The 26,534-nt window shown below is 55.2% G+C and overlaps 2 protein-coding genes across 3 annotated transcripts; one reads left to right on the forward strand and one right to left on the reverse strand.

Moving 5' to 3' along the window:
• On the reverse strand, nucleotides 1–9,121 carry CCDC201 (coiled-coil domain containing 201). Of its 2 annotated transcripts, XM_019450966.2 has the most exons (3): nucleotides 9,058–9,121; nucleotides 3,089–3,517; nucleotides 1–736 (listed from the first exon to the last, which is right to left on the reverse strand). In XM_019450966.2, the coding sequence occupies exons 2-3, from the start codon at nucleotides 3,416–3,418 to the stop codon at nucleotides 491–493; spliced, it is 576 nt and encodes a 191-aa protein (XP_019306511.2). In that variant the 5' UTR covers nucleotides 3,419–3,517; nucleotides 9,058–9,121; the 3' UTR covers nucleotides 1–490. The 2 variants fall into 2 exon arrangements, with proteins under 2 accessions (XP_019306511.2, XP_053754036.1); XM_053898061.1 differs by lacking the exon at nucleotides 9,058–9,121 and having other exon boundaries at nucleotides 3,089–3,646.
• Nucleotides 9,122–19,597: 10,476 nt separating this feature from the next.
• IGFBP1 (insulin like growth factor binding protein 1) lies at nucleotides 19,598–23,773 on the forward strand. Its single transcript, XM_019450967.2, has 4 exons — nucleotides 19,598–20,033; nucleotides 21,258–21,409; nucleotides 22,307–22,432; nucleotides 23,318–23,773. Exons 1-4 carry the CDS (start codon nucleotides 19,691–19,693, stop codon nucleotides 23,441–23,443), a joined length of 747 nt encoding a protein of 248 aa, XP_019306512.1. The 5' UTR covers nucleotides 19,598–19,690; the 3' UTR covers nucleotides 23,444–23,773.
• Nucleotides 23,774–26,534: the final 2,761 nt, after the last annotated feature.

Raw genomic sequence — 26,534 nt, forward strand, 5'->3', positions numbered from 1 at the left:
TGGGGATGAACACATTTATAAGAATAAAATCGAGCTCTGTTTTTATAACCATGAAGTATCCCGCAAAGCTGTGCCCGAGATGGTCTGGACTGGGAGGTCCATGTGGTTTTGTGTGTTAATTGAAGGGCCCCAAGCACCCCGCTCCCTCCTCTCGACAGAGGGCCCGCACCCCCCCATCTGTTTGGTGGGACCCCAGCCCCAGGAACGCACTACCGTAGGGGGTTAAATTCTCACCACCCCCACAAAACCAGTGCCTGAACTGGAACCACCTCCCGGTGAGTCGCGGTGTCTGACTTCCCCGGAATGCACCCTGAGCCTGCTGGGAGTGTGGCCCCAGCTCTGTGTTGGGGGGGGGGGGCAGCTCACCACGCTCCCTGGTCCCTGGGTGGCCCTGGGGAACCCCCGGGGGGCAGGGGCACCTGCTCCCTCCATCCCCTGCTCTCCGTTGGTGCTTCTGAGGGCCTTGCATGGGATCGGAGTTACGGGAGCCTTAAACTTGCCCCCCACCCAACCCAAGCATCACAGTGGAGAGGGAAGTGGTCAAGGTGAGGCCCGGGGGAGCCCCGAGGATCAGGGTTTGCAGTCGGTGGATGGAGGGCTGGCCGCGGGAGCCCCCAGAACACAGTGCTTCCTGGCCCGGCCCCAAAATGCAGTCGTCCTCGATGGTGAGCTCGTGCTGAGTGGCCTCCTCGATGTCCCGAAGCAGCCTGACTTCCCACTGCCTCACGCGCTCTGTCTGTGGGGGGAGAGGTGTCCCTGAGAAGGCCTACGTTGCAGGAGCCCTGGCTGTCGCTTGAGACGAGCCTCATATGGCCAGCAGGTGCCCATGCAGGCTGCAGACCCCTGCCCCCCTGGGTTCCCTGGTCACCCGGTCCGTCTGCTCCCACGTGCCCCAACCGCCCAGAGGGCCGCATCCTGGTGTGGGGACAGGAGGGGTGGGTAAGGACCAGGGAGCCAGGTCTGACAAGGGTGCAGAGGGGTAGCTGGGGGGCCGGCTGGGCTTGTGTGGGACCATCGGCCTGGGGCAGACAGGTGACTGTCCAGGCTTGCGGCAGGGAGGCCCCCTGACCTGGGGGTCGGGGAGTGGGGGAGGTGGGGACAGGATGAGCCCTGCTTCTAAACAAGGGGGGCTCAGGCTGTTAGAAAGCAGAGCCGGGGCGGGGGAGCTGAGCCAGACCACATGGGGGGTGTGCTGGGGCTGGGCCACAGAGGACAAGTCTGGAAGTTCTCAGCCCCCATGGCAGGCCCTCCCAATTGCTTCAAAATGTAAACAATAGTGACAACCCTCTGGGGGTAAATAAGGAACAGGAGAGGCTGGTGCCCTGGCATGCTGAGGGAGGGGGGCAGATGGTGGAACCGGAGGGCGGGGCCACCAGCCAGAGCAGTCAGCGCAGCTGGGAGCTCTGTGTCTGCACTGAGAGGGCTGCCCCATCTCTGGGGGCAGGTGGGGACCTGTGACCATCGCAATATCTGCCCCGCAGGGAGACCCTCAGGCCCCTTCCCTTTGTCAGCTCCAGAATATTCTGGCCAGGCTCACGCCCCTCCTGGCAGCATGCAGGACCACTGGCCCGCAGGGACACACGCGTAGAGCTCCGCACAGCCCTGTGAGGCCGGGCTCCCAACTGCAACCAGGCGGCCACAGAAGGCAGGCGGGGGCACCAGGGAAGCTCCCCCTCCCCCAGTAACGCCCCAGAGACATGAGCGGAGCCAAGCACAGGGGTTTGAAAGGCCAAAGAGAGGAGACAGCGGGAGAGGCCAGGCATCCCACGGTGACCTCAGAAGGTGGATCCCGGCACCCATCTCGAGGGCAGATGAGGGGTAAGAGGAGAAAGCCACTGCCCAGGCCACCCCACACCCAACTTCCCCTGAGTTCCAGCAGATGTGGGGGGGACAAGGGCCTTGAGGGCGGCAGAGTGGGGATTTCCCCCAGGGAACCAACAGGCCCACTGTCCACCAGACACATCCCACCTCTGGTCAGCAGGACAGGCCAGCTGGAGCCAGCCGAAGCCCCACAGTGCCCTTCTCAGAACCTTCTAGAACCACAAGGGCGTCAGAGGAGAGGGTGACGCTGCTGTGGGCCAGGGAGCAGAGCTCACAGTAGGAAAGGGGCCCCGGGGGCCAGGGGAACATGGGGGGAGGCCCCGGGTCTGCACTGAGCCATGAGGAAAGAGCCCACAGCTTCCTGGAGCTCACCCACTCCACCTTAAGAAGGCCAGCAGGATTTATGGCAGCGTGTTCAAGAGTTTGGGGGAGCAGATGGGAACTGGGGGGTACAGATGCTCCCCATGGGGTCACATGACCCCTCAGAGCAGGTGGGGCAGGCCCAGGACATCAGAAAGGTCTAGCAGTGAGGGAAGGGTAGCTACCCTCTCTCAGGTCACAGCCACCTCCATGGGCCCTGAGCCCCCAGGTGGGGATGGGGTGGGGCTAAGCCGGGACAGGGCCAGTGTCCAGCTAAGGGCACAGTCAGGGACAGGGGTTGGGGACACAGGGATGTCAGGGACACAGGGACAGGGTTGGGGTCAGGTCAGGGACATGGTCAGGTCAGGGACACAGGGACAGGGTTGGGGTCAGGTTGAGGACATAGTAAGTGACAAAGGGCACAGAGACAGGGTCAGGGACACAGGGACAGGGTTGGGGTCAGGTCAGGGACACAGGGGCATGGTTGGGGTCAGGTCGGGGACACAGTAAGGAACAGGGTTGGGGTCAGGTCGGGGACACAGTCAGGGACAGGGTTGGGGTCAGGGTGGGGACACAGTCGGGGACAGGGTCAGGTCGGGGACACAGGTACAGGGTTGGGGTCAGGGTGGGGACACGGTAAGGGACAAAGTCAGGGGCACAGAGACAGCGTCAGGGACACAGGGACAGGGTTGGGGTCAGGTCGGAGACACAGGGGCATGGTTAGGGTCAGGTCGGGGACACAGTTGGGGACAGGGTTGGGGTCAGGGTGGGGACACAGGGACATGGTCAGGTCAGGGACACAGTCGGGGACAGGGTTGGGGTCAGGGTGGGGACACAGTAAGGGACAAAGGGGCACAGAGACAGGGTCAGGGGCACAGGGACAGGGTTGGGGTCAGGACAATCCTACCACAGCCGCCAGCTCCTTTGGGTCCCTCCTTCTCTTCCCCGAGGTGTTGGGGACCCCAGGCAACCTCAAGTGTGGAGACCGGCTCCGTGCTCCCCGGGACTCTGCCTGTTGCTGCCTCCGAGTGACCGAGGCGGGTGTAAGAGGATCTTCCTCGGGATCCCAGGGGTCGGAGGTGGGTGCCGGCCAGACGGTAGAGAGCTGCAGGTTCCGGAGGGTGGCCATGGTGCTCCAGGAAAGGCTTTCGGGCAGCGGGGACTCAGCCACGGGGCTCCCTTCCGGGCGGTAGGGGACACGGCCCGGTGGCCTCCTGTGCAGGGCTGGGCGTGGCATCCCGGGGGGGTGCTATGCTTCGGGACGTTTCCTCGGGGACAGCTGACTCATCACTGAAGAAGGACCCTCATCTTCTGCGGTGGACTTCAGCCCAGACACCTGTGGAAACGAGCACGGAGGTCGTTTCTCTACAAGGTCACGGCAGCGAGCCTCTGAGGGCACACCCTCCTCCTGGGCCTGTGCCCCTGGTTGGGTAGTGCGCCGCCCAGAGACAGACCCCAGCGCAGGGCGGGCCGCACTCCTCCGGCTCCGCCTGGTCTGCTGTTTGGTCAAAACCAAACCCCAGTCAGAATGGTTTTAATGATAGAACCGGAAAACAGACGGTTTTCACGTAAAGACACTTGTTTTCAGGAGAAAACTGCAAAAACGTCATCAGTGAATTCATCTTAACATTTACACTCAACATAAAGGAGCAGGAGTCTGGGCGGAGGTGCATGCATCAGGCAGGTGTGCAGGGTAGGGGGACACAGAGCGTCCCCATCCTGGGTCCTGAGACCCCGGCCTGCAGCAGTGGCTTTGTCAGGGCTGGTTCTTCCTCCAGAACAAAGCCTTGGTGGAACCCCTCACACTCCTGTGCTCACGGCTTTTTCTAGATGCTAACACACTGTACTCAGCAAATAGTTTTATCATCATTATAAAGCCATGGTCTGCACAGTGCTCCTTGAAAAGCTGTCACTTCGGGCACCTGTGGGGCTCAGTTGGTTGAGCATCTGACTTCAGCTCAGGTCATGATCTCATGATTCAGGAGTTCAGGCCCCACACTGGGCTCTCTGCTGTCAGCACAGAGCCCACTTTGGATCCTCTGTCTCCCTCTCTCTCTGTCCCTCCCCCACTCTGTCTCTTTCTCAAAATGAATAAACATAAAAAAAAAAGCAAAGCTGTCACATCAAAACTATGTGACAGATTGAGCAGTTTTGTTTTTTGTAAGCAGTTCTCATGTGTCTTTTCAATACATATCAATTCGTGCTGTTAATTAGCACCGTACTGCATCTAGCCAATCTACTACCATGCTAGGTCATGTTCAAAGTGAAGTCCAATCCCACGTATGGAGTGGGGAAGAGTATCAGTGGACTACAAATCCAATAAAGGAATAATCTCCAAAGTATGTGAGGCATACTTGAGAGACACAACTTGAGAGAAAAAAAAAAAACAAATCATCCAATTAAAAATGGGCAACAGACACGAACAGACACTTCTCCAAAGAAGACATCCAGATGGCCAACAGATGCATGAAAAGATGCTCAGTGTCACTCATCATCAGGGAGACTCAAGTCAAAGCCATGATGAGACATCACCTCACACCTGTCAATGAAGCTAAAATTAACAACATAAACAACAGGTGTTGGTGAGGATGCAGAGAAAGGGGAGCCCTCGTGCACTGCTGGTGGGAATGCAAACTGGTGCAGCCACTATAGAAAGCAGTGTGGAGTTTCCTCAGAAGGTTACCAGAACTACCGACGACCCAGCAATTGCACCCCCAGGCACGTAGCCAAAGGGAAGGAATACAAAACCCTGAAGAAGTGACAGCACTGCCTTGTTCGCTGCAGCGTCAGTCACTATTCATCTCCAAGCTGGATCCCCCTTGGCAGGACGTCCCACGTGTGTTTTCGGTGGTGGGAAGAGCAGTTTCCAGTGATAGAGTCCATTGCTGACAGTGCTGCCCCAAACCATTAAGAAAGTGGCTGTCGCACAGGGTACAGGAGGAAGCAGAACTCTTTCAAAAGAGCAAGTGTATAAAATCTCCAAGACGAAATGACGCCCGATGTTCTGGAAAGCCTGCTGGCACCATAGGCGTGGCAGCGGCATGTCCACCGGCTTCCACACAGGGCGCGAACAGCGCCAGCGGCCGGCGTACCACACTGCCACTTTGTGGTCCTTGAATTCCCGCTGTGATGTGTGCATGAAGGGGAGTGATTGGTTAGGGACTGGGGGGAGGCAGAGCTGAAAAGCATTTTAACGATGTGGAACTGGTCAAGGGCTAAACTTGTCCTGGAAGAAAGCGCAGATGCTCCCGCTGTCTCTTTCAGGATGCTGCGGGGGAGGGAGACCGCACAGCAGCCTTCGGTTTGCTGTCTAACAAATCACACCGGCACTGAGCGGCTCAAGGGAGATGTTGGCGGTCTGTTTCTGTGGGCCAGGGCCCTGGGGTCTCCCGTGGGGTTGCAGTCTGGCCGTCCTGGTTGAAGTCAAACAGAGAAACAAGGAAAACTAGAAAGTCCCAATTTCAACCTCTCTCTGGTCCTGCCCTGTTAGCGATTTGTAACAAAGAATAAAACCACGGAATATGTGTCCCGAACGCAAAGAAGTTCTTGTGTCATAAATGGAATCCTGATACACAAGGGTGTGTGAAATCACCGATGATATTCCACGTCCCCGACTCTCTGAATGAGACACACGGCATAGATGCTGTGAGAACAGAGTTAGGTGTCTGAATTTCCCACAGGGGCTGAGAGCCAGGCCAGGGCAGGAGACAGTCTGCAAGCAGTGTGGGGGGAGGGGTTGGGTCTTGCAGAAACGTGCTCAGTGGAAGGTGCCGGGCATTCAAAATCTGACCTCAGGGAGCAATCAGAGCATTCCTAGGAGGTGAGCGCATCATCACTGGGTGGCTCGGGGAGGCACAAGCCCAGCTGGAAACAGAAAACAGGTCTGGCTCCATGTATGCCCGCAGGAGGCACCCCCCCCCCCCACCAGCCCCTGAGTCAGAAAGCCAGGCTGGAGTGCCCTCCTGGGAGGGGGCCGGTTGCAGAGCTTCAACTGTGTAGCTCCTGGGCTGCTCCTGGCACCTTGTTTCCTTTAGCAAAAGCTTTAGAAATTGATTAACGTGAACTCAAACAGCCCGAACTGGATTTGCTCCAGAGAATGAGTCAGCGGTCTCTCAATGCAACTGCCCCGTCGTCGGGTGGCGTGGGTGCATGGGAGAATTCTAGGGGCTCCGCAACCTCCCAGGACCTGGGGCTGTCCACTCCTGACACCTTCTGCGGCTTTCTAATAGGTGAACGGCGCTGTCTCCCAGCGGCGCGGGCTTTAACAACCAGCGGGGGCAAACGCCTTTTCATTTCCTCGCCACCTATGTTCCACGTGCACATCTTCTTTGGTAGTCGAAGTCCAGGCACCCTTGCCCTGGCAGCAAAAGGCAAACAGAATACGCTCGCCTGCCAGCAGGCTGGCGTTGGGTTCGAAAACACGTCCAGCTGCGGTGCGTATGTGAAGCTGTGTGGGAGACAGAAGGCTTCTGAAAGATCCAAAGCAGGATGACAAGAAAGGCCAGGCAGGGAGGAACCAAGTAAACACAGGCAGTGCCTCTGATGTCATCGCTGGAAAAGGCCGAATGCGTGGAAAAAGACCCAAGACAGCCCCACAGTGTGATAGGAAACAAAAGCCAAAATGTTTTCCTTCTGGAATTACCTTTGCAACACATACCGTAGCATCAACACAGAGCAAAATCCACAGAGACGTATGGAGAAACGGAAATAAACAAGTCATTGAGGCAAGCCCACATTTTATTTATGTATTTTTGTAGCCCCTGGTAGATCAAAGAGAAAGAAACGATCCAAGTCCCATGAAGGCAATTGGTGCTTGTAAAGGGAAATGCTAGGCCATGCTACTTTTTACAGGGACCAAGGCTCAGGGCACACGTGGGGTGTGAGCACAGACCGGGGCTTCTGCTAAAAAGACACTACAGGGGAATGGGGACACATTTTCTCATTAGCAGAAGTTACTTCGAACTAGCCTGTTCAGGAAAGCAAACTGAGCCAATAAACGACCAAATGTCGATAGGCTTCTCCATAAGAACAATTTGATACATTTTTGATTAGACAATGCTGTGATGCTGACAGCTTACAGAAAGAAGCGTGTGTCTGTAGCGATACACGGGCAACGCAAATGATCTAGACACACATGTGGGAATACTGCCCGGAGAGCTGGGCTTCAAATGAGCAGGGAAGGGAGTTTTTTCCACTGCATGTCGTTGTTCTGCTGGGTTGGTCACTTAGGAAAACAAAAAAATAGCAAAGCCACGCCTCTACCTTGTACCCCACATGAAAATAAATGACAAGGGACTGAGTATTATACTCTTTAAAAATTCACAGGTTACTAGAAATAAAACAGAATAATTTTGAAAAATCTGAAACAAATTGGATTGTTAGATCCTCCACCAGGATAAATTCCAAATGGATAGAAGGGGTAAATTTTGTGAGAGGGGCAATGAAATGGGGTCGCTTATGTCAAGGGTGTTTAGAGGGAGCCAGGAGGCCATGGGGCGGGGGCGGCTCACACTCAATTCTCATGGTGCAACCATGAACTTTGAACTGTGCCAACCTCCATAAACTCCAAGGACTCACCCCAAGACCCTGCAACCTACTACCATAATGGACTTTGCTTGGTGAGAGACTTAGAAACAATTCTGTTCAGCCAATCTGACTTTTCTGCGGCCAACACCAATCAAAACTGACATAGACCAACATTCCCCATTGTCTTAAAAAAACCCTGAGTTCTGTCCCCAGGGGGACATGATTTGGGCTGTTCCCAAACTACAATTCTGAGACCCCCACGTGAACACTTTTGTTTTATTTCGGTCCTGCCTCTTTTCTCCATGGCCAATGTTAACAAACAAACAAACAGAACTATAAAAGCACTGGAGAGAAATATGGGTGATTTCTCTGTAAATCTTGTCAGAAGTAAGGCTTTCAAATGATAGCTCACAACACAGAAGCCATAAAGGAAAATACGTTAAAATAAATACATTTGAAACTTCTGCAAAGACAAACCGGCAATGTACTCAGTGAAAACACACAGCCCACACCTCCCGTGAAAGGTAAATGAGAGGTTAATGCTCCTCAGACTCAGGAAAAAACCAAAACCTAACAAACATGCAAAGACCCTGAGCAGGTGGGTGGGTGGGTGGATGGATGGATGGATGGATGGATGGACGGACAGACACACGGACACACACACACACACACACACACACACACACACACACGCACGCACACACGTTTTTCTCATGCACTGATAAGAAAAGGTCCCTATGCTTTGGGTACAGGCTCCTCCCCACCCTCCCCCCCCCCCCAAACTGAGGAAAACTACAAATGTAACATTCTAGTAAAACATAAAAACATCCTTAGCCTGTGGTGGGGGCTGGGGAAGGCTGAGGGGACACCCATACCTGTTTAGTCCCTTACCCCGACACCACGGGAAGACATTACCTAGCTGCAAATGAAGATGGGCAAGGACAGGAGAAAGGTCCCCGCTTGTCTGGAGAGGGAACCAGGTGAGCAGAGACTCGGGGAGACTCGGAGCAGCCGCCCAGACCGGCCTGGGGAGTGTCCGAGGGGTCCCCTCCCAGACACAGCACAGGGCTCTGGAGGGCAGGCTCTAACTTCCCCCGGGGACCCCTCCCAGCCCGGCACCCCGCTTTTCCGTGCGCACGCGGAACGGGCGTCGCACAGGCTCCCCGCGGGGCGGACACCGACTGACCCGGCCTCCCTGACGGGCTGGGGGAGGGGCGGAGGTGCAGGACCCGGCACCTGTCTGATGTGTCAGGTGAAGGCGCCTCGGGTCTGAGCGCAGGGCGCCCCACATCAGGGGATGCGCGGTGACTCTGACCCGCCCCGCCGCCAGCGCCCCCCATAACGGCCTACCTGCGCCCCAGACTCCATCCCGCCTCGGCGAGGACACAGCCGCTGCAGCCGCGAGCCCACGAGCCCGGTCCCAGAAGTACCCGCGGGCGGGACCCCACCTGCGCGCCGCCTCCACCTGGGCCCGTGGCGGCGCAGGCGCAGGGAGGAGCGCGGGCGGGCCGAGCCCTGAGGGTGTCCACCTGGTCCGTTCCACGCACCTGTGTGCGCTTCTGGCCCGAAGAGGTCAGGGCCGCGGGGCCGTGGACGCCGGAACCTGAGCCCCGCGAGCGCGCCTGGCGCCGGGTGGTCTACCTGCCTGTCACAGTGAGCTAGAGAGGGGACACCGTCACTCCGCCCTGGCACCCACGGCAAGGTCCGTGTCCCTGCGTCCCGAGCTAGGGAGCGGAGCGCTGGGTGGTTGTCAGAACCCTGCGGGACAAAGGGGCACCGGCTGTCAGATGGGCCCTGGCGGCTCCGGGACTGGCATCAGGGCAGCTCCTGGGGCCTGTGCTAGCCCCCTGCCAGGAGTGCCCCCCCTAACCCTTCCACCCCATCCCACCCCACCCCATTCCCCCTGCTGAGAGCTCCCTCCTGCCCCTCCACCACCTCCACCACCCCCACCCCATCTGGTACCCCCTGCTGGGAACTCCCCCCACCCCACCCCATCCCCCCTACCTCCTCCACCCACCCCACCCCCCAACCCCTCCCCCTACTCCTTCCATCCCACTCCCCTACCCCACCCCCACCCCCTTCCATCCTCATTCCACCCCCTCCACCCCAGCCCACCTCACCTCTTACCCCCCTCCCTCCTCCCCCCTCCACTCCACCTCCTACCTCCTCTACCCTACCCCAGCCCACCCCACCCCCCCCTACCCCCTCCACCCCCCCAGGCATTTCTGGGAGTGGGACTGAGGGGAGGGGTGCAGACAAGAGGCTAGGGGCCCACCTGAACAGCCTCTGCCATAGTTCATCTACACACCAGGTCAGCCTTGCAGAAACTGAGAAAGATTCACGGTCTTGTGGATTCATGGAAATGGATGATGGGTGAATTTTAACATCACTGAAATCCATTTCATTTTTATGTAACCATGACATATAATTAGTAATAATTTTTAAAAACCTCCCCCTGTACAGTCCATCCTTTTCCCGATGGGGAAAGTGAGGGCCACCAAGGGGAAGAGTTTGTTCAAAGTCCTGGAGTGAACCAAGTGGGGCTGCCTTGACATCCCAGTGTCCTGATGTCTCCTCACCGTGTCAGGCCAAGTGGCCCCTGTCCTCCTGGCTCCCAAGGGTGCCTTGACCTCTAACCCCAGGGTGCCCTGACCCCCTGGCACTTGGGCAGTGCTCTGAGTGCAGCGTAAGGCTCTTCTGTTTGTGTTTGTGACCAAAAACAATTTTGAAATCCACAGAGTATGTCTAGGGTCATGTTAGTCTGGCACACGGGTGTCACCTGTCACCAGTGCCCTTTGTTGCCGCACCGGGCAGCCCTCTGAGGAGAAGCGTGGGGGTCCGGGCCAGTCCGTGGAGGTCCCCACCAAGGGCCCAGCACATTCCTTGTGTGGTGCCCGGAATTGGACACCTCTCGCTGTGCTGAGGCTGAATTCAGGTGTGACTCAAATCCAAGCTGTAGACGCACACGTGCCCACTGGCCCGCCACACCGAGACCTTCATCACAGGTGCAAATAATGCTCTTGGTGTCGGACAGTCCGGCTCAGAGCCTGGCTCTTGTCACTTTGAAGCTGTGGGCTTTGGACAAGACATGCAGACAGCCTGGGTCAGTGAGCACGGCGCGCTGGGCTTGCTGACCGTGTGCAGGGAACCCCCTGCCCCCCAGCAGCGCCCGGCAGGCGGTAAACTCGGCAACGACAGCAGCTGCGTCCACGGTACCCGCCGGCCTTTCCTTTCCACCTGGCTTGGGGCTTTCAGAACTCCAGCACCCTGAGTGACTGTGGCTTCTGCGCTGGATATATATTTGTATTTTCTGTATGTTATGATGTTCTGGTGTCTTTCTGGCTGGGGAGAGGCTCCCCGCCTGCCTGGGGCTAGCCGATCCTTGGAGATGGAAAAGGATCCAGCTGGGAGCTTGCCTTCCATACGGGAACTAGGCGTCCCAGAGCCACACCTCCTCCTCCATCTGGACGCGCGGCCCAGGGGACGATTCTCTCTGGCTTCGTCACTCCAGGGCCAGGTGCCAGGTAACTGGGGACACCCTACAGCCCTCTGGAATTATTCAAGGTAGCCACGCCTAAGCCACTCTTCCTCCTCTGCCCTGCCTTTCCCGTGGAAACCCCGATAAGGACCGTGGGCTTGGCTCTCCCCTCCTCCTGATCACGCTGGTGCCTCCCGGTGGCCCTGAGTGGCATGCCGTGTCTCCTGTCTCTAGGACCCAGAGTACAATGAACTTTCTTCCTAAGCCCCATTCCTATCTAGTCCTGTGTCCCATGGACTTTACTATCCCATATCCAACACATATATTCCTTGGACAGATTCTATGCAATCACTATGCTTATAGTTGCATTTGACCCCAGGGTATAAATTAGAGGCTAATGACTAATACTTTTTGTAAAACAACACAGAAAAGAAAAAAAAAAACAACCCTGTAAACTTCATTAGTAATCAAGTAAGTGCAAAATATCATATCCCAAACACTGCTTTGAAACTATTCAAATGTGTAAAAAAAAAACAAAACTGTCAGAATGCCTTCTAAAATGGAAAGTACCAGGTTCACTGGTGAATCCCACTGAACATTTAAAAAAGAAATTATACCAATTCACCATCTCTACCAGAAAATATAAGCAGAGAAAATAATTCTTGACCCATTCTTTGAGGCCAGCATTACCATAATACCAAAGACAGATGAAGACATTACAAGATCTTTCTTGAACACAGATGAAAAATTCCTTTAAAAATACTAGCAAATAAAACAATGTATAAAAAGAATTATATGTCATGACTAAGTGGGATTTACTCCAGATGTGCAGGCTGGTTCAAGATTTGAAATCATCTGGGGCACTTGGGTGGCTCAGTCGGTTAAGTGTCTGACTCTTAATTTTGGCCCAGGTCATGATCTCACGGGTTCGTGAGTTTGAGCTCCATGTCGGGCTTTGTGCTGACAGCATGGAGCCTGCTTGTGATTCTCTGTCTCCATCTCCATCTCTCTCTCTGTCCCTCCCCTTCTTGCGTGCATGCCCTCTCTCTAAATAAATAAAATAAAACAAAATAAAAAGGTTTGAAAATCATCTAAGGTAACCCATTGCATCAGGCGAAAAAAATATCATTGTATCAGTAGAGGCAGAAAAAGAATTTGACAAAATCCAATACCCATTTATGATACAAACTCAGTAAAATACAAAAAAAGGAGAAATTCCTCAACTTGATAAAGAATACCTATAAAAACCTAAACTAAGGGGCACCTGGGTGGTTCTGTTGGTTGAGTGTCTGACTCTTGATTTTGGATCAGGTCATGATTCCAGGGTTGTTGGATTAAGCCCTGCATTGTGCTCTGAGCTGAGCATGGAGCCTACTTAAGATTCTCCCTCTCTCTCCCTCTCTCCCTCCCTCCCATCCGTCTTCCCCACTTGCTCTCTCTCAAATTAAAAAAAAAAACACACCTAAGTTAAAACACAGTCAATGGTGAGAATCTCAAAGCTTTCCCACTGAGATCAAAACAAGGCAAGGATGTCCCCTCTCATCAATGCTTTTTAACATCACACTGGGACTACTAGCTGAAGCAATAAGGCAAGGCAAGGCAATAAAATGTATACTAATTGGGAAGGAATAAATAAAATCTTCTTTGCAGATGACAAAAAGGTTCAATGAAAAAACTCCTGGAACTATTAAGTGATCAAAGCAAGGTTGCAGGATACAGTCAATCCTTTTTGAATAGACCAGCAATGATTAAGTGGAATGTGAAATTAAAAAGCCACCATTTACTTTAGCACCCCCAAAATGAAACACCTATGTATAAATATTACAAAACATGTACAAGATCTGTATGAAAAAACTACAAAACTCTGATGGATGGTATCAAATGACTAAATGGAGAATAGGCATCCCATGTTCATGGATAGAAACACTCAATATTTTCAAGATGTCAGTTCCTCCCAACTCAATCTACAGATTTGATGCAATCCCAATCAAAGTTGTTGTAAGTTATGTTGTAGATACTGATAAACTGATTCTAAAGTTTAAAAAAAGAGGCAAAAGACCCAGAATAGCCGACACAATATTGAAGAACAGAGAGAGGACTGGCACTGCCTAACTTCAAGACTCTATGGCAATGCTACAGTAATTGTAACATATGCATCTAGAGCAGAGAGAGGGGTGCTGCTGAATTAATTGACAAACAGAACAATGGAACAGTTTAGAGAGCCCAGAAATAGAACCACAGTAAACACAGTCCATTGGTCTTAGATGAAGGAGCAAAGATAATACAACACAGAGACAGATTCTTTTAATAAATGGCACTGGAAAAACTGGATGTCCACATGCAAAAATATGAACCTAGACACAGACCTTACACCTTTCTCAAAAATTAAGTCAAATGGATCTTAGACTTAAGTTTTTTTTTTTAATTTTTTTTTTTAATGTTTATTTATTTCTGAGACAGAGAGAGACAGAGCATGAGTAGGGGAGGGGCAGAAAGAGAGGGAGACACGGAATCAGAAGCAGGTTCCAGGCTCTGAGCTGTCAGCACAGAGCCCCACGCGGGGCTTGAACTCACAGACCGCGAGATCATGACCCGGGCTGGAGTCGGACGTGTAACCGACTGAGCCACCCAGGCGCCCCTAGACTTAAGTTTAAAATGAAAAGCTATCAACCCTTAGAAGATGACACGGGGAACACCCAGATCACCTTGGGTATGGTGACGAGCTTTTCACTACCAAATGCGTGATCCATGAAAGAAAAAATGTAGAAGCTGGACTTCAATAAAATTGAAAACTTCTGACCTATGAAAGAAAATGCAAAGAGAATGAGAAGAAAAGCCAAAGACCAGGAGAAAATATTTACAAACGATGAATCTGATAAAGGACTGTTACCTAAAATGTTACAAGAACTCTTAAAACTCAAAAACAAGAAAACAAACAACCTGATTAATAAATGGCCAAAGGCCGTGGTCACATCCCCAAAGAAGACAAACAGATAGCAACCAAGCCCATGAAAATTGCTCCACATCGCACGTCATCTGGGGACGCAAGTTAGCACAAGGAGGTAGAAGTGAGCACCTGTTAGAATCGCCCAGAGACGCCATTAACACTAAGTGGGGACCAGCACGGGATGCCACTCGTGGCGTGCACAGCGTGACCAGGGTGACAGTACCCCCATGCGGGAGAACACCACGTCCGTGCTGGGACGCAGGGAAGACACTTCCCTGACGTCCGCGCCGTGACGTGGGGTAGACGCCCCCATGGGGTCCGCCCTGTGACGTAGGGGAGACGCCCCCGTGACGTCCGCGCCGTGGTGTGGCGGAGACGCCCTGACATCCGCTGTGTGATGGGGGGACGCCCCCACGTGATGCACTAGACTGTAACACAGCAGCGGCTTCACGCCCTGCTCGTGATCCTCCCCTCTGCCCACGATCCTCCCCTCTGCACGCGGCCCTCTTCCTGTGAGCAGGTCGCCCCGCTGGCGGAGCCGTGTCCCCCCAGGCCTGGCCGCACCGGTGCCCACGTTGTTGCTGCCCCGCGGGTGGGAGAGGTCCCCCGCCCGTAGACGGGTCCTCCGGGTTGGGGGGGGTCCGACATGGTGTGGACCCGTCAGGTGACTGGGTGCAGAGCGCAGCCCCAGGCCAGGGCTCAGAGCGGGGACCCCGCCCCCTCCCCCCCCCCTCCCCCCGCCCCCCCTCCCCCCCCCTCCCCCGCCCCCCCCTCCCCCCCTCCCCGGCCCCCCCCCCCCCCCCCAGGAGGCCCCGGGCCGGTCTGTGCAGCGTTCTCTCCTCGCAGAGTCGCGGACACTTCTGATCCAGAGATGCAGGACATCACCGCCAGTGCTCCCCGAACACTCCCTGCGGACAGCCGCTCAGGGCCCCAGGTTCACGCTGTGAAGGGCACTAGTGCCCCCTGGGAGTCCGCCTGCGGGGGGGAGGGGGCGGGCGGCCCCGGGACAAGCTGGGGGTCTGTCAGCTCCTGCGCCGTGCTGCGCAGCCCACCCACCTGCCTGCTGCACCCCTGTTCGTCACCCCCCACCCCAGCGGCACCCTCGGGTTCTCGCAGGCCGCTTGCAGCGAGAGCGGAGGGGGTTCCTAAGCCCGAGGCTCAAGCTGGAGCTCGGGGTCCCCCAAGTCAATGTCCCAGGGGCTGGGAATGTGTGTCTCCACCCAGGCCCGGGGTGCTGTGAGGCTGCTCCAGGCCCTGACACTTGGGTCGCACGTTCAGGAGCAGGTCACTGGAAGGAATGTTTGGGCACCGCGCACGTACCTGCACTTGGTACCCCGATGGCCCACGGGTTGTGCACGCGGGTTGGGTGCCCTCCATCGCCCAGGAAAGCCCTGTCCTTTCCCGGGGCCCCTGGGGCACTGGCCTCGGGTGTGCCAGTGGGAGCCTGTGTCCAGGATCTGGGCTATGTGGATGTGACAGGAGCAAGGCTACATCCCCACCTTGATTAGCGGGGAGTGGGTGTGCCTCCGTGTCAGGACGGTGCCTTCACACTCGGGGGACAGGGCATCGCCGGGGGGCTTGCACGGATTTACATCATCCCCGGTGTTGGTCGGGAACATCTTTTTGTTTTCTTCCCCCCGCAGGTTAAAAACAACTTCCCTGCGAGGGGCCTCTGGATGACGCGGTCCCGCCTGTTGGGAGTTTCACTGTGCCCTTGACCCCGCATTGTTTTTGTGAGCTCGGATTGCCCAATTTTCCGGCTGCTGGTGAGTAAATGGCATGCGGTGTGGAGGCCGACCTGGGTGACGGAAGAGTCTGTGTGGTTTCATCATCTGGCGATGCCCCTACCCCTGTGGGGTCCCACGCTGCAGCTCAGGGTGGGGGCCCCCGCCCCTTTTTTCAGGGCTCACAGTGCCCCCTCACAGGTGGGGAGACCGAGGCCCAGGAAGGTAGCACAGTGGGCCAGGATGTGGAAATCCTAGGTGCCAGCGCAGACAGTCCTGCTGGGAGGCCCGGAGCTTCCCCGACCTGCCCAGAGGCTGTGCCCCGAGTCCCGGACGCAGCAGCTGACACCTGTTCCCACAGCTCCCGCGGCTAGAGGCCGATAGGCTGGCAGCGCCCAGAAGGGACTGGCGAAGACCATGCGTGCAGCCCAGGCCCTTCACGTCCCGTCTGCCTGGGGGCGCTGGCCACCCGCTCTGCTTTTCTCAACCTGGAGCAGCGGTTTCCTGCCCTGTGGAGGTGGAGACTGTCTCCCGGGAGGTGCCATGGCATCCCCCTGTGGCTGGGACTCCACGAGGCTGAAGTTCTTTCTTGCCTGGTGGATGTAACGTGTTTGGCACAGAATGCTTCCCGTGTGTACCCCCAGGCTGCCTTTCCACTCTGCCCCCGCAGATACACCCCGATTACCGCTGAATGTGGAGTTTGTGACCCTCCCTGACGTTGGATGCCCACAGGCTGTGATGGGGCCACAGTGGGCTTCACCCCAGATGGTGAGATCCCAGGGAGGGTCCTCTGGCAATGCTGGTGAGCATGGCTTGGCTCCAGTTGCATACAGTGGGTCTATAGGAAACCCTGATCCCCACTCCCCCTGCCCCTGCTCTCCCGGCTCCGTGGCTCCTGGGTCCAGTAGTCACTGGTCAGAGGGGCAGGGCGCCCAGCCTAAAGGGACATGAGAAGGAGGGTCTCAGTGCTGGTCTCTGGTCTCTGGGCCTGCTGCCCTGGATCTTTCTGGAGCTCTCTTCTGACCAGCACTCCTGGCCCTGCTTAGACCCTCCCCTGGTGGCTCTGGGCCTTAACAACAGGACCTGAGCCTGTCGCACAATATTTAGGGCCTTTGTCTCCTGTTCCACCTGCTGTCTTTCTAGCTTCTGGGCAGGAGACCCCTGGGTCTCCTGAGCACACGGCCCTCTTTCTGGTCCCTGCCTCACCTACTCTACTGTTGGGGAGGCCCTGCTTCTCCTCCGAGACCTGCCTGGGGTGGCACCTTCTGTGGGAAGTGCCCATGCATGGCTCGGTGCCCTCTCTCCTGCTCTTGACCGCCCCGCTCTGGACTCTCCAGGAAAGCAGTCATGTCAAGGACCAGCCTGTCATCAGCCCTCACGGGGCATCCCTCCTGCCAGGCTGCGCGTGGTGATCGGCTAGCCCGTCCTCCGCGCCTGGCCCCATGCCTGCGCGGACTGCGAGGACGGCCCCCCCTCTTCGTGTTCTCTGCTGGGGGAAGGACAGGTTGCTAGATGGACACTCAAGACAGGTGCTGGGAGGTGCTGGGAGAGGTGGCTGCTGGAGGGATCAGGGATTAGGGGAGGCAGATAAGGCCTCGAGGGCGTAAGACATGCATAACACGATAGGGGCTCCCTATTGGCCCACCCTGCACCCCCTCTCTCCAGTAGGGGTGACTGGGCAAAGTGGCCTCTGACCGGGAGTCACAGAAGTCACGGTGGCATGGACTTGGGGGCGTGGAAGGCCGGCCAGAGCCGTGACGCCCATGGGGGGCAGGAGGACCTGGGATTCACAGACAGGCTCAGACCCCTGACAAGAGCAGCCACCCACAGGACAGACAGACAGGTGGCCCCTGAGGCCTCTAGGAGGACCTGCCCCACTTGTGTTGTTGTGGCCAGAGAAGAGGAGAGATTCTCTCTGGGTTTGGTGGCCGTTTGGTTTCTTACTACTCCTCTGAGGCAAGGAGTGGCAATTGACATTTGGGAAATCAACCTACACAGAGAGGAACTTCCACTACGTGTTGGACGAGCGAGACCAGGGGTGGGGGTGGGGGCCTCACCGGGCAAGTGCACAACAGGGTGCACTGTCCAGGGCTGGCACTGGCCCACACACAGTAGGCGGGCCCTGAACGTGTATCAGACTGCCTTCTCTTTCACATATGTCTTTAAGGGACCATCTCAGGTGGACCCCACAGATTCTGAGGGGGGCAAGTCAGAGAAAATTCAGAGCACAAGTTCTTCTTGAGGGAATGGAATCATTGAGGAAACCACATGAAAACTAGCATTCAGGTAGTCGAAAGCATCGGTTGGCTCCTCACCCAGACGCTGAACTTTGCTCTGTAAAAATAATGACAAACACGACCTTGAACTTGTAACTGTGGTGATTTCCGCCGACCTTGTTTTGATTGTAGCTGGAGCCGTGGCCAGGGATACAGCAGAGCAAAGACGAGGGTGCTTACGCCAGGCCCCAGGCCCGGCCCAGTAGCTGCAGGGGGAGCCGGTAGGTTAACTGTGATTTGGTTACTCTTGAGGTTGATGATGCGAAGGATATGCAAGTGTCTGACTGTGTGAAATGGTGTCGTATTCACTAGTAACGTAAATCCAGAAGGGTAAGAGTGTGCACAGGGGAGGCCAGTCCCTCAGGGACCTGATCTCTCACCCGTCCCCACCAAGGCAGGCACTGATCCCGGTGTCTTACCTGTTCTTCCCCCCCTTTCCGTGAATTTAGAGTCACAGAGACATGTCTCTATTCATATTGCCTTTTTTATACAGACATTGCATATTCTGTACTGTCCGGGGGAAATTATTCTTAACTTATAAAACTTCACTGGTCTTGGGAATTTCTCTATGTGTGAATGTCGAGCTGCCCCCTTGTTGTTAACAGCCGCCTAGTTTCCGGGGACCTGGTGTCCACCTGCTGGTCCTGGGGACGGGCGGGCCCACTTCTCACTGCCTTTAAAGGTACAATGACGTTTTTTCCTTGCAACCTCAGAGGATAGCCAAGAAATGGCAGTTTTCACTAAAGAAAAAGACTCGTTAATCAAGGCTGGATAAAAATTTGGTCTGCGTGGGAGTCAGGAAGCCCGGGGTCTGGGCTCCTTTCTGCAGCCCTGGCCCTGTTTCTTCGCAGGCTCTGAGTCCTGGTCCCTTCTGGAAACCAGTGAGCGGTCTCTGGGGGCTGAGGTGACCCTGGGGAGGAGGGTGGCACCAGCCCTGGGGGAATGTCCCTTCCCTCCCAGCCTCCCTCAGGGGAAAGGCTGTGATGAGTGCAGGCCGTGGGACTGGAGGCCTTCCTGCAGACGGAGAAGTAGTTACGGGCTTCGTCCTAAAAACTGCCCAGGGCTCCTCCCTCCCTCTCCCTGGGCCTTGGTTTCCCCGTTTGAAAACTGGCAGATGGGCTGGCCTCGCGCAGCTCCTGACTTCTGCTCCCCTCGGGTCTGCGGACGACCACGCTGCTTGGCGGGCAGGGGGATGCCCATGAACAAAGCAAGCGCTGGCCGTGGGCTCCTGGTTACAATTGCACTTTTCTCCAGGTCAGAACAGTAACAACAGGACAAACACGGCTGGAAACCTGGACCGGTAACCCTCTCTCCACCCACGGTTTGCGCAGGGCCTTGGGCGCACGAGCAAAACAAACTTTTTTTTCCAAACTTATTTTGAACGTCAGCCCTAAGCACGCAGCACTGGCAATCATTAACTACCGGCTGAGGCGGGGCCGTCCCGCACCCTTCATAAGGTGCATGCGGCTCCCAGGGAGCACCGAGCACGAGCACCGGCCACCGCGCCCCCACCGCCCACAGCCAGCGCCAGCGTCTGTCCGTCCGCCACAGCTGCCCGATGATGCCTGGGGCCCCCGCTGCCTGCGCCTGGCCGCTTCTGCTCCTGCTGGCCACCCGGCTCAGCGCGACTGCCGGGGCCCCCCAGCCTTGGCAGTGTGCGCCCTGCTCGCCTGAGAAGCTGGCGCTCTGCCCGCCCGTGCCTGACTCCTGCACCGAGAGCGCCCGGCCCGCCAACTGCGGCTGCTGCTCCTTGTGCACGCTGCCCGAGGGCACCGCCTGTGGCGTGGCCAGTGCGCGCTGTGCCAGCGGGCTCAGCTGCCGGGCGCTGCCAGGGGAGCAGCGGCCCCTGCAAGCCCTCATCCGCGGCCAGGGCACCTGCGTGCCCACCGGTGGTGACACAGGTATGACAGACGCCCCTGCAGGGGTGCCCCCCCCCCCCCCCCCCCGTCCTCCCACAAGACAGATTAGGGAGGGTGGACAGGGGCAGGGGCTCCACCGAAGGAGTGGCCGGTCGGGAGCAAAGCGGCCCGAGGCCGGAGCTCGAAGGGGAGAGGATCTTCCGTCACCCAGATGAGCCCCACCACCGGGTCCTTCCCCCAGGAAAGGGGAGGAGAGGCGGAGGGCCCCCACAGCCCCGTGGGAGAGCTGGGGGGAGGGTGGCCGGCCCTCCTTTCCAGGGCCTGGAGCCTCTGGGGAGGCCTGGCGTGGGGATCCCTCCTGCCGGACCCCCGGGGAGGGTTCGGAATGTCCTTTGTAAGGGACTCCTGTGCAGACTGTGCTTTCCCAGTGTTTACAGAACATAATGTGAACGCAGGCTGTAAACCTCGCTACGTTCACCACCATAGAAAAACAGTGTTTGATGTGTATGTCGCCTCCAAGGACAATCAGACCTTTCCTGAATTTAGCAGCGATTTATTTGTAGTGGGAAGCAGAGGAAACACCCCTTCCTCTACCCCCTGTCCCCACCTCCCCATCGGCAGGCAGGCAGACGCACGTCCTCTGTGACTCTCCGAGGACTCCCGCAGTCCCGTACTCTGGTAGGAATTCACTAGGGTGCGTGACCCTTCCGAGGAGGGACCCCGTTTTTCTGCTGGTTCTCCAACTTCAGAATCAGTAAAATGGAGTCACCTCAATGGTCCTCAAAGGAGTTGGGTCCCCAGGGGCCCTGCAGGAAAGCCAGTGGCTTCCCCCACCAGCTGCTTTAGGAGCAAAAACCCAGGAGGCCCTTGCCAGACCCCCAAAGCACAGAATTGCTGTTGGGTCGTCACATTTCCTGGAAACTGTCTGATGCATCTTTAAAGAGGAAGTGGGCAAGGGGCACCTGGGGGGCTCAGTCTGTTAAGCGTCCGACTTCGGCTCAGGTCATGATCTCCTGGTCTGTGGGTTTGAGCCCCGTGTTGGGCTCTGTGCTGATGGCTGGGAGCCTGGAGCCTGCTTTGGATTCTGTCTCCCTCTCTCTCTCTCTGCCCCTCCCCTGGTTGTGCTCTGTCTCTCTGTGTCTCAAAAATGAATAAATGTAAAAAAAAAAAAGTTTGATCACCCTTGGGGTCCCCACCTGGATACACTCGAGGGAGCAGGCAAGGTGCTCGGGGAGCGCTCACGGGTCCGGGTGCTGAATCTTTCAGATGTGATGTCGTCCTCCGAGAGTGCAGACATGACCCAGGAGGAGCTCCTGGAGAATTTCCACCTGATGGCCCCTTCTGATGACGACATGCACATTCTCTGGAACGCCATCAGTAATTACATGAACAGCGGGACTCAGGTCGACACGTGGAAGGTGAGGCCCGGGCGGGTGTCCAGTAGGGCAGGTGGGCTCCGTGGGGCCCCAGGAATCAGCGCTTTCCTTCCCAAGGTGGGTAGACGCTGCCCACAGTAGCTTTGTCTGGCTTTTCCTGCAAAGACTTTGAGCAGAGAAGCCTGCCAGGTGGCTTCGGCTGCGGCGTCTGGCCCCGGGCCCTGGAGCTCAGCACAGGACTTTATGCCCCGTCCACGTTTAAAAATGGTGGTCAGATGCGCATAACATAAAATTTATGACTCTGGCCACATTAAAGTGTGGTTCTGCCGCCGTCCCCCTTGAGAACGTGTATCTTCCCACGCGGAAACTCTGTCCCCGCTAAACTCAAACTGCCGGGTCCCATCCGATTCGACGGCCATTTCCAATTCTGCCACGGGAGGGCGACCAAGAACCAGAGTTGGCGCGAAGAGCTGGTTTGTGGAAAAGAGCGAGAACATTGCTCTGGCCACCAGGCACACCCAGAAAAGCAGAGGTTCTGACCCATTTCCCTGATGCTTCAGGGTCTCATCTGGAAGTGATGGAGTGTGAAGAAAAGTGCCGTCTTACCTCCAAGTGCCAGGCGGATGGCTTAATCCTCGTTTGATCTGGCTTCTGTGAAATAATGAAATAGAGGAAAGGTGTTCATAATCCAGAACTCTGTGCTGTGGGAAGAGCTGTGGAGCCCCCACAGAGCAGAGGGGTAGGGGAGAGGCCGCGAGGGTGGGGGAGCTTCTGTCTCCCTGCAGCTGTGTGGCCTGCGTTCAGGGAGGGCACCCCATCCTTCATCTTTACAGCTCAGAGAGACGCCAGCCTCCTCCTCCGACGGGTTGGGGGGCAGCTCTGGCCTGCCCCCAGAGCCTCCCAGACCCCTCCCGTCAGTCCACTTTCTTGATCTTCCAGGGGCCCTGCCATCGGGATCTCCACGAGGTGCTGGGCCGTCTGAACGAGGAACAGCAGTCGTCAGGACAGCTTTACAGATTCTATCTGCCCAACTGCAGCAAGAACGGATTCTATCACAGCAGACAGGTGCGCGCCTTGCCAAGGGCTATCCTCGTGGGGACCGTCCCTGCCGGGGCATCCCTGCAAAATCCCGCTTTCCTCGCCAGGGAGGGTGCCAGTCCCAAATATGCACCGTAAAGCCCCATAACCGACCACATTAAGTAAAGAGCCACCCCTTGGGACTAGGGGCGGCCAGATCCCGGGAGCCTGAAGACCAGCTCAGTGGTCACGGCCAGTGGGGGACCCTGCGCTCGGCCAGGGGCTCTGGGTCAAGCCTGAGCAGGTGGGGGACAGGCCCCTCAGGCTCCAGGTCTGTCTCATCTATAACACAGGAGGAAGCTGGACTTAGGAGAGAGGGTGTCCCCTTGGACATGGCTTCCTGCCTTTCTCCCCACAACGGGAAACCACGAACTTGGTTAAATACAGTAGCATCCTCCAGCTTGCCACATAATCCATGAGATCAAAACCAAGCCTACACTTCATTTTCAGGGGCTCTTTAGGACTCAGTGAAACACAGGCTCTGGGGGTGTAGCCAGGGGAAACTGAGGACGAGGCAGAGCTTTCCTGATGAGGAATTTGCCCGGGAGTCCGAGGGGATGGCAGCCACCCACGGGATGTACTCCTGGGCTCAGCGACCCCACTGTTGGGGCCACAGAGCAGACAGCCGTGCACACACCGTACCCTTCCGCACACGCGTGACGTCCTCGTCGACTGCACACTCGGCCTCGGTCTCCATTTTACAGGGAGAGCTGGGCAGGAGGGTGTTGGGTGAGCCCTCGGTTACGGTCGTGGCCACGGCGAGCTGGCGTGCCCGTGGCCAGGCGCTCAGCCGTGGTGCTGGCGAAGCCCCTCCCCCACCAGCTTCACGGGGGCCACCCCTGACCGTGCACCTCACGTGTCCTGCCTCTGCAGTGCGAGACGTCGCTGGATGATGAGCCGGGGCTCTGCTGGTGTGTCTACCCATGGAGCAGGGAGAAGATCCCAGGGTCCGTGGAGGTCAGAGGCGACCCCAACTGCAGTCAGTATTTTAGCAGATAGAGCTGCCAGCAGCTGTGCTGTCGTCCGTCCCCCGCACCCCCGCCCCTGCAGAAATATTTAAGTACGTAGCATATTTATACTCTAGAAACGACACACTTCCCTCTCCGTGTGTGTATGTGTATATGAGCACACGTGTTGCTGACATTTAAAGCTGTGTATTTATTCCATGTACATGTATCCTTCTACACGGTCACTCCGCCGTGTGGATTTGTATATCACGAGACACGTTCACGTCGCTGGGTGTAAATACTTGTAACTCCTCCGAGCTCCCTGCTCCTGCCTCTACGGAGCAGGGGAAATAAATACAGCCTGGAAAGTGCAGAGCTGAAACGTGTGTCAGTGATTGTTTTCAGGTGACCTAACGGGGGTGGTTGAGCCGTGCCGAGACAGGACTCGGTCTGTACACACAGATCTGAGCGAGCGTCAGTTTGCAGGGAGAGTTCGGTGCTGATCGTGTGACCAGAGCTGCGCGTGGTGGTGTTACTCAGAGTTAAGATTGTCTGCGCAGTCAGACACACTTGCACGGGCCGACCTGGTCGGGACAAATACTGCACCCAGGGACACTGCGACTGCCGTAGACACTGGTTGGATGTACCTCCTTTGTTTCTGAAGTCCCTGTCACTCACCCCTCCTCACACAGCTTTGGTGGTTCAGGATCCCTGTCTGCTGCTGGCAGGTCTGCCCTTCCCCCACTCACCTCCTGGGGCCTGACCTCTGATGATCTGCCCCTTCCCTGCCTCTGTGAGCAGGCCAGGGTTCCCCCATCTACATGAGGGACACCAATACTTCCTTCATTTCCCCTCCTCCCCTGCTGCCTCTGTCTTGTGCTGTCCCCGTCATCTGCAGGGTCTTTGGGGCTTCACTGTCTCAGGTGGGCACCCTGTTGGCCCCTTCGGTGTGGATGGCTGGGTCCTGAGCATGTGGGGCTTTTCTGCTCCTTGGATCCCTTGTTCCATCAACTATTCCTCACTTGCTTTTCCTGATTCTGCCCTGCACACTCTTCCTTCCATATCTCACCCACCCCCATGGGTCCCACCTGGCCTCTTGGCTGCCTCCACCCTGTCTCCTGGGAGGCCCCCTCCCTTGGCTGTGGGAAAAGGCAGAGTCTCCCTATCTCAACCCCCACCCTCTACAGTCTGGCCTGCCCCCAGAGCCTCCCAGACCCCTCCCGTCAGTCCCCTTTCCTGCTCTTCCATTTGGGTCTCTCCCTCCACCCTCTGCCAAGCCCCCAGGAATGACCTGTGAACTCAGTATCCAATTTCATATTATCTTAAAAGACAATGGACACAAAATCCGCAACCAAACACTAGTAAGCTAAACCTGGCAACATATGAAAATATTAACGATTGAAATCATCCTGCACTTTGACTAAGTGGGATTTATCTCAGGAATGCAAGGTCATTCCAACATCCTAACAGCAATTAATGTAATAAATCATATCAATAGAATAAAAAACCAAGATCACATGGTCATCTCAACAGACTCAGGAAAAGTATTTGATAATACCCAATACCCTTTCACGGTAAAACAAAACCAAAGCAAACAAAATAAATCTCAACAGACAAAGCATAGAAAAAACTTCCTCAAGCTGACAAAAGGGAGCTAGGAAAATCCCGCAGCTGACAGTGTAGTTAATGGGGAAAAGTCTGTGTGCCTTCCCCCACAGACAGGAAACAAGGTAAGGATGTGTGCTCCCGCCACCTCAATTCAACATTCTACTAGAAGTTTTATCAGTTGGCAAGAACGATAAATAAAAGGTATTCAGATAAAGGCAAAATAGGACTACCTCTATCGAAGATGATATGATCTTACATACAGAAAATTCTAGATAATCCACTAAAAGACTATTCAGTGAGTTTAGCAAGGTTGCAGGATGCAAGATCAATATACAAAAATCAATTGTATTTCTGTATGCTTGCAATAAACAACCCCAAAATAAAATTTAGAAAACAATCTCACTCATTTTTTAGCGTTAAAAAAATAAAATACTTAGCGGTGCATTTAACAAAAGAAGCACAAAATAAAAACTACAAAATACCGTTGAAAGAAATTAAAGATCTAAATAAATGGAAAACATACCATATTCATGGAATAGAAGGCTTGACATTGTCAGCATTAAACACCCTCAACTAACCTACAGATTAAACACAATCCCTTCTGGAATCTTAGCTGACTTCTCTGTAGAAACTGACAAGCTGATTTTAAAGTTTACATGGAATTGCAAAGGGCCAAGAAAAGCCCAAACGATCCTGAGAAAGAACAAAGCTGTAGGATTCTACCTCTTGATTGCAAAACTTACTACAAAGCTATGGTAATCAGTGTTACTGGAGTAAGGACAGGCATATAGATCAATGCGATAGAAATGAGAGGCCATTAACAAACCCAAACACTGATGATTTTCAATGAGGGTTGGAAGACCATTTAATGAGGATAAAATAGGTTTTTTCAATAAATGTGGTTGGGAAAACTGGATAGTCACATGTAAAAGAATGACATTGGACCCCTACCTCACACTATATGGAAGATTAATTCAAAGTCAATAAAGACCTAAACATAAGAGCTAAAAATATAAAATTCTTAGAAGAAAACATAGCAGTAAATCTTCATAACTTTGGACTTAACACAAGACTCTTAGATACAACACCAAAAACACAAGTGACAAAACTAAAAAGATAAATCAAATTTTATCAAAATTTAAAATTCCTGTGCTTCAAAGGCCACCATCAAGAAAGTAAAAGAAGAACCCATAGAATGGGGGGAAAAAATTGCAAATTACAAATCTGATAACACTGGTATCTAGAATATATAAGGAACTCTGACAACTCAGTGGTAGATTTTTTTTTAAATGTTTATTTTTGAGAGAGATCAGGTGGTGGAGGGGGAAAGAGAGAAGGAGAGAGAGAATCCTAAGCAGGCACCGTGCTGTCCGTGCAGAGACCAACAAGGAGCTTAAACCCATGAACCGTGAGATCGTGACCTGAGCCAAAATCAAGGGTCGGATGCTTAACTGACTGAGCCCCCCAGGTACCCCCTCAACTCCGTAGTGTGAAGACAACCCAATTCAAAAAGTGAGCGAAATACATCAATAGAC

The sequence above is a fragment of the Panthera pardus genome, unplaced genomic scaffold, assembly GCF_024362965.1.
Source record: "Panthera pardus isolate Hobbes unplaced genomic scaffold, ASM2436296v1 HiC_scaffold_8, whole genome shotgun sequence".
Taxonomy (NCBI): domain Eukaryota; kingdom Metazoa; phylum Chordata; class Mammalia; order Carnivora; family Felidae; genus Panthera; species Panthera pardus.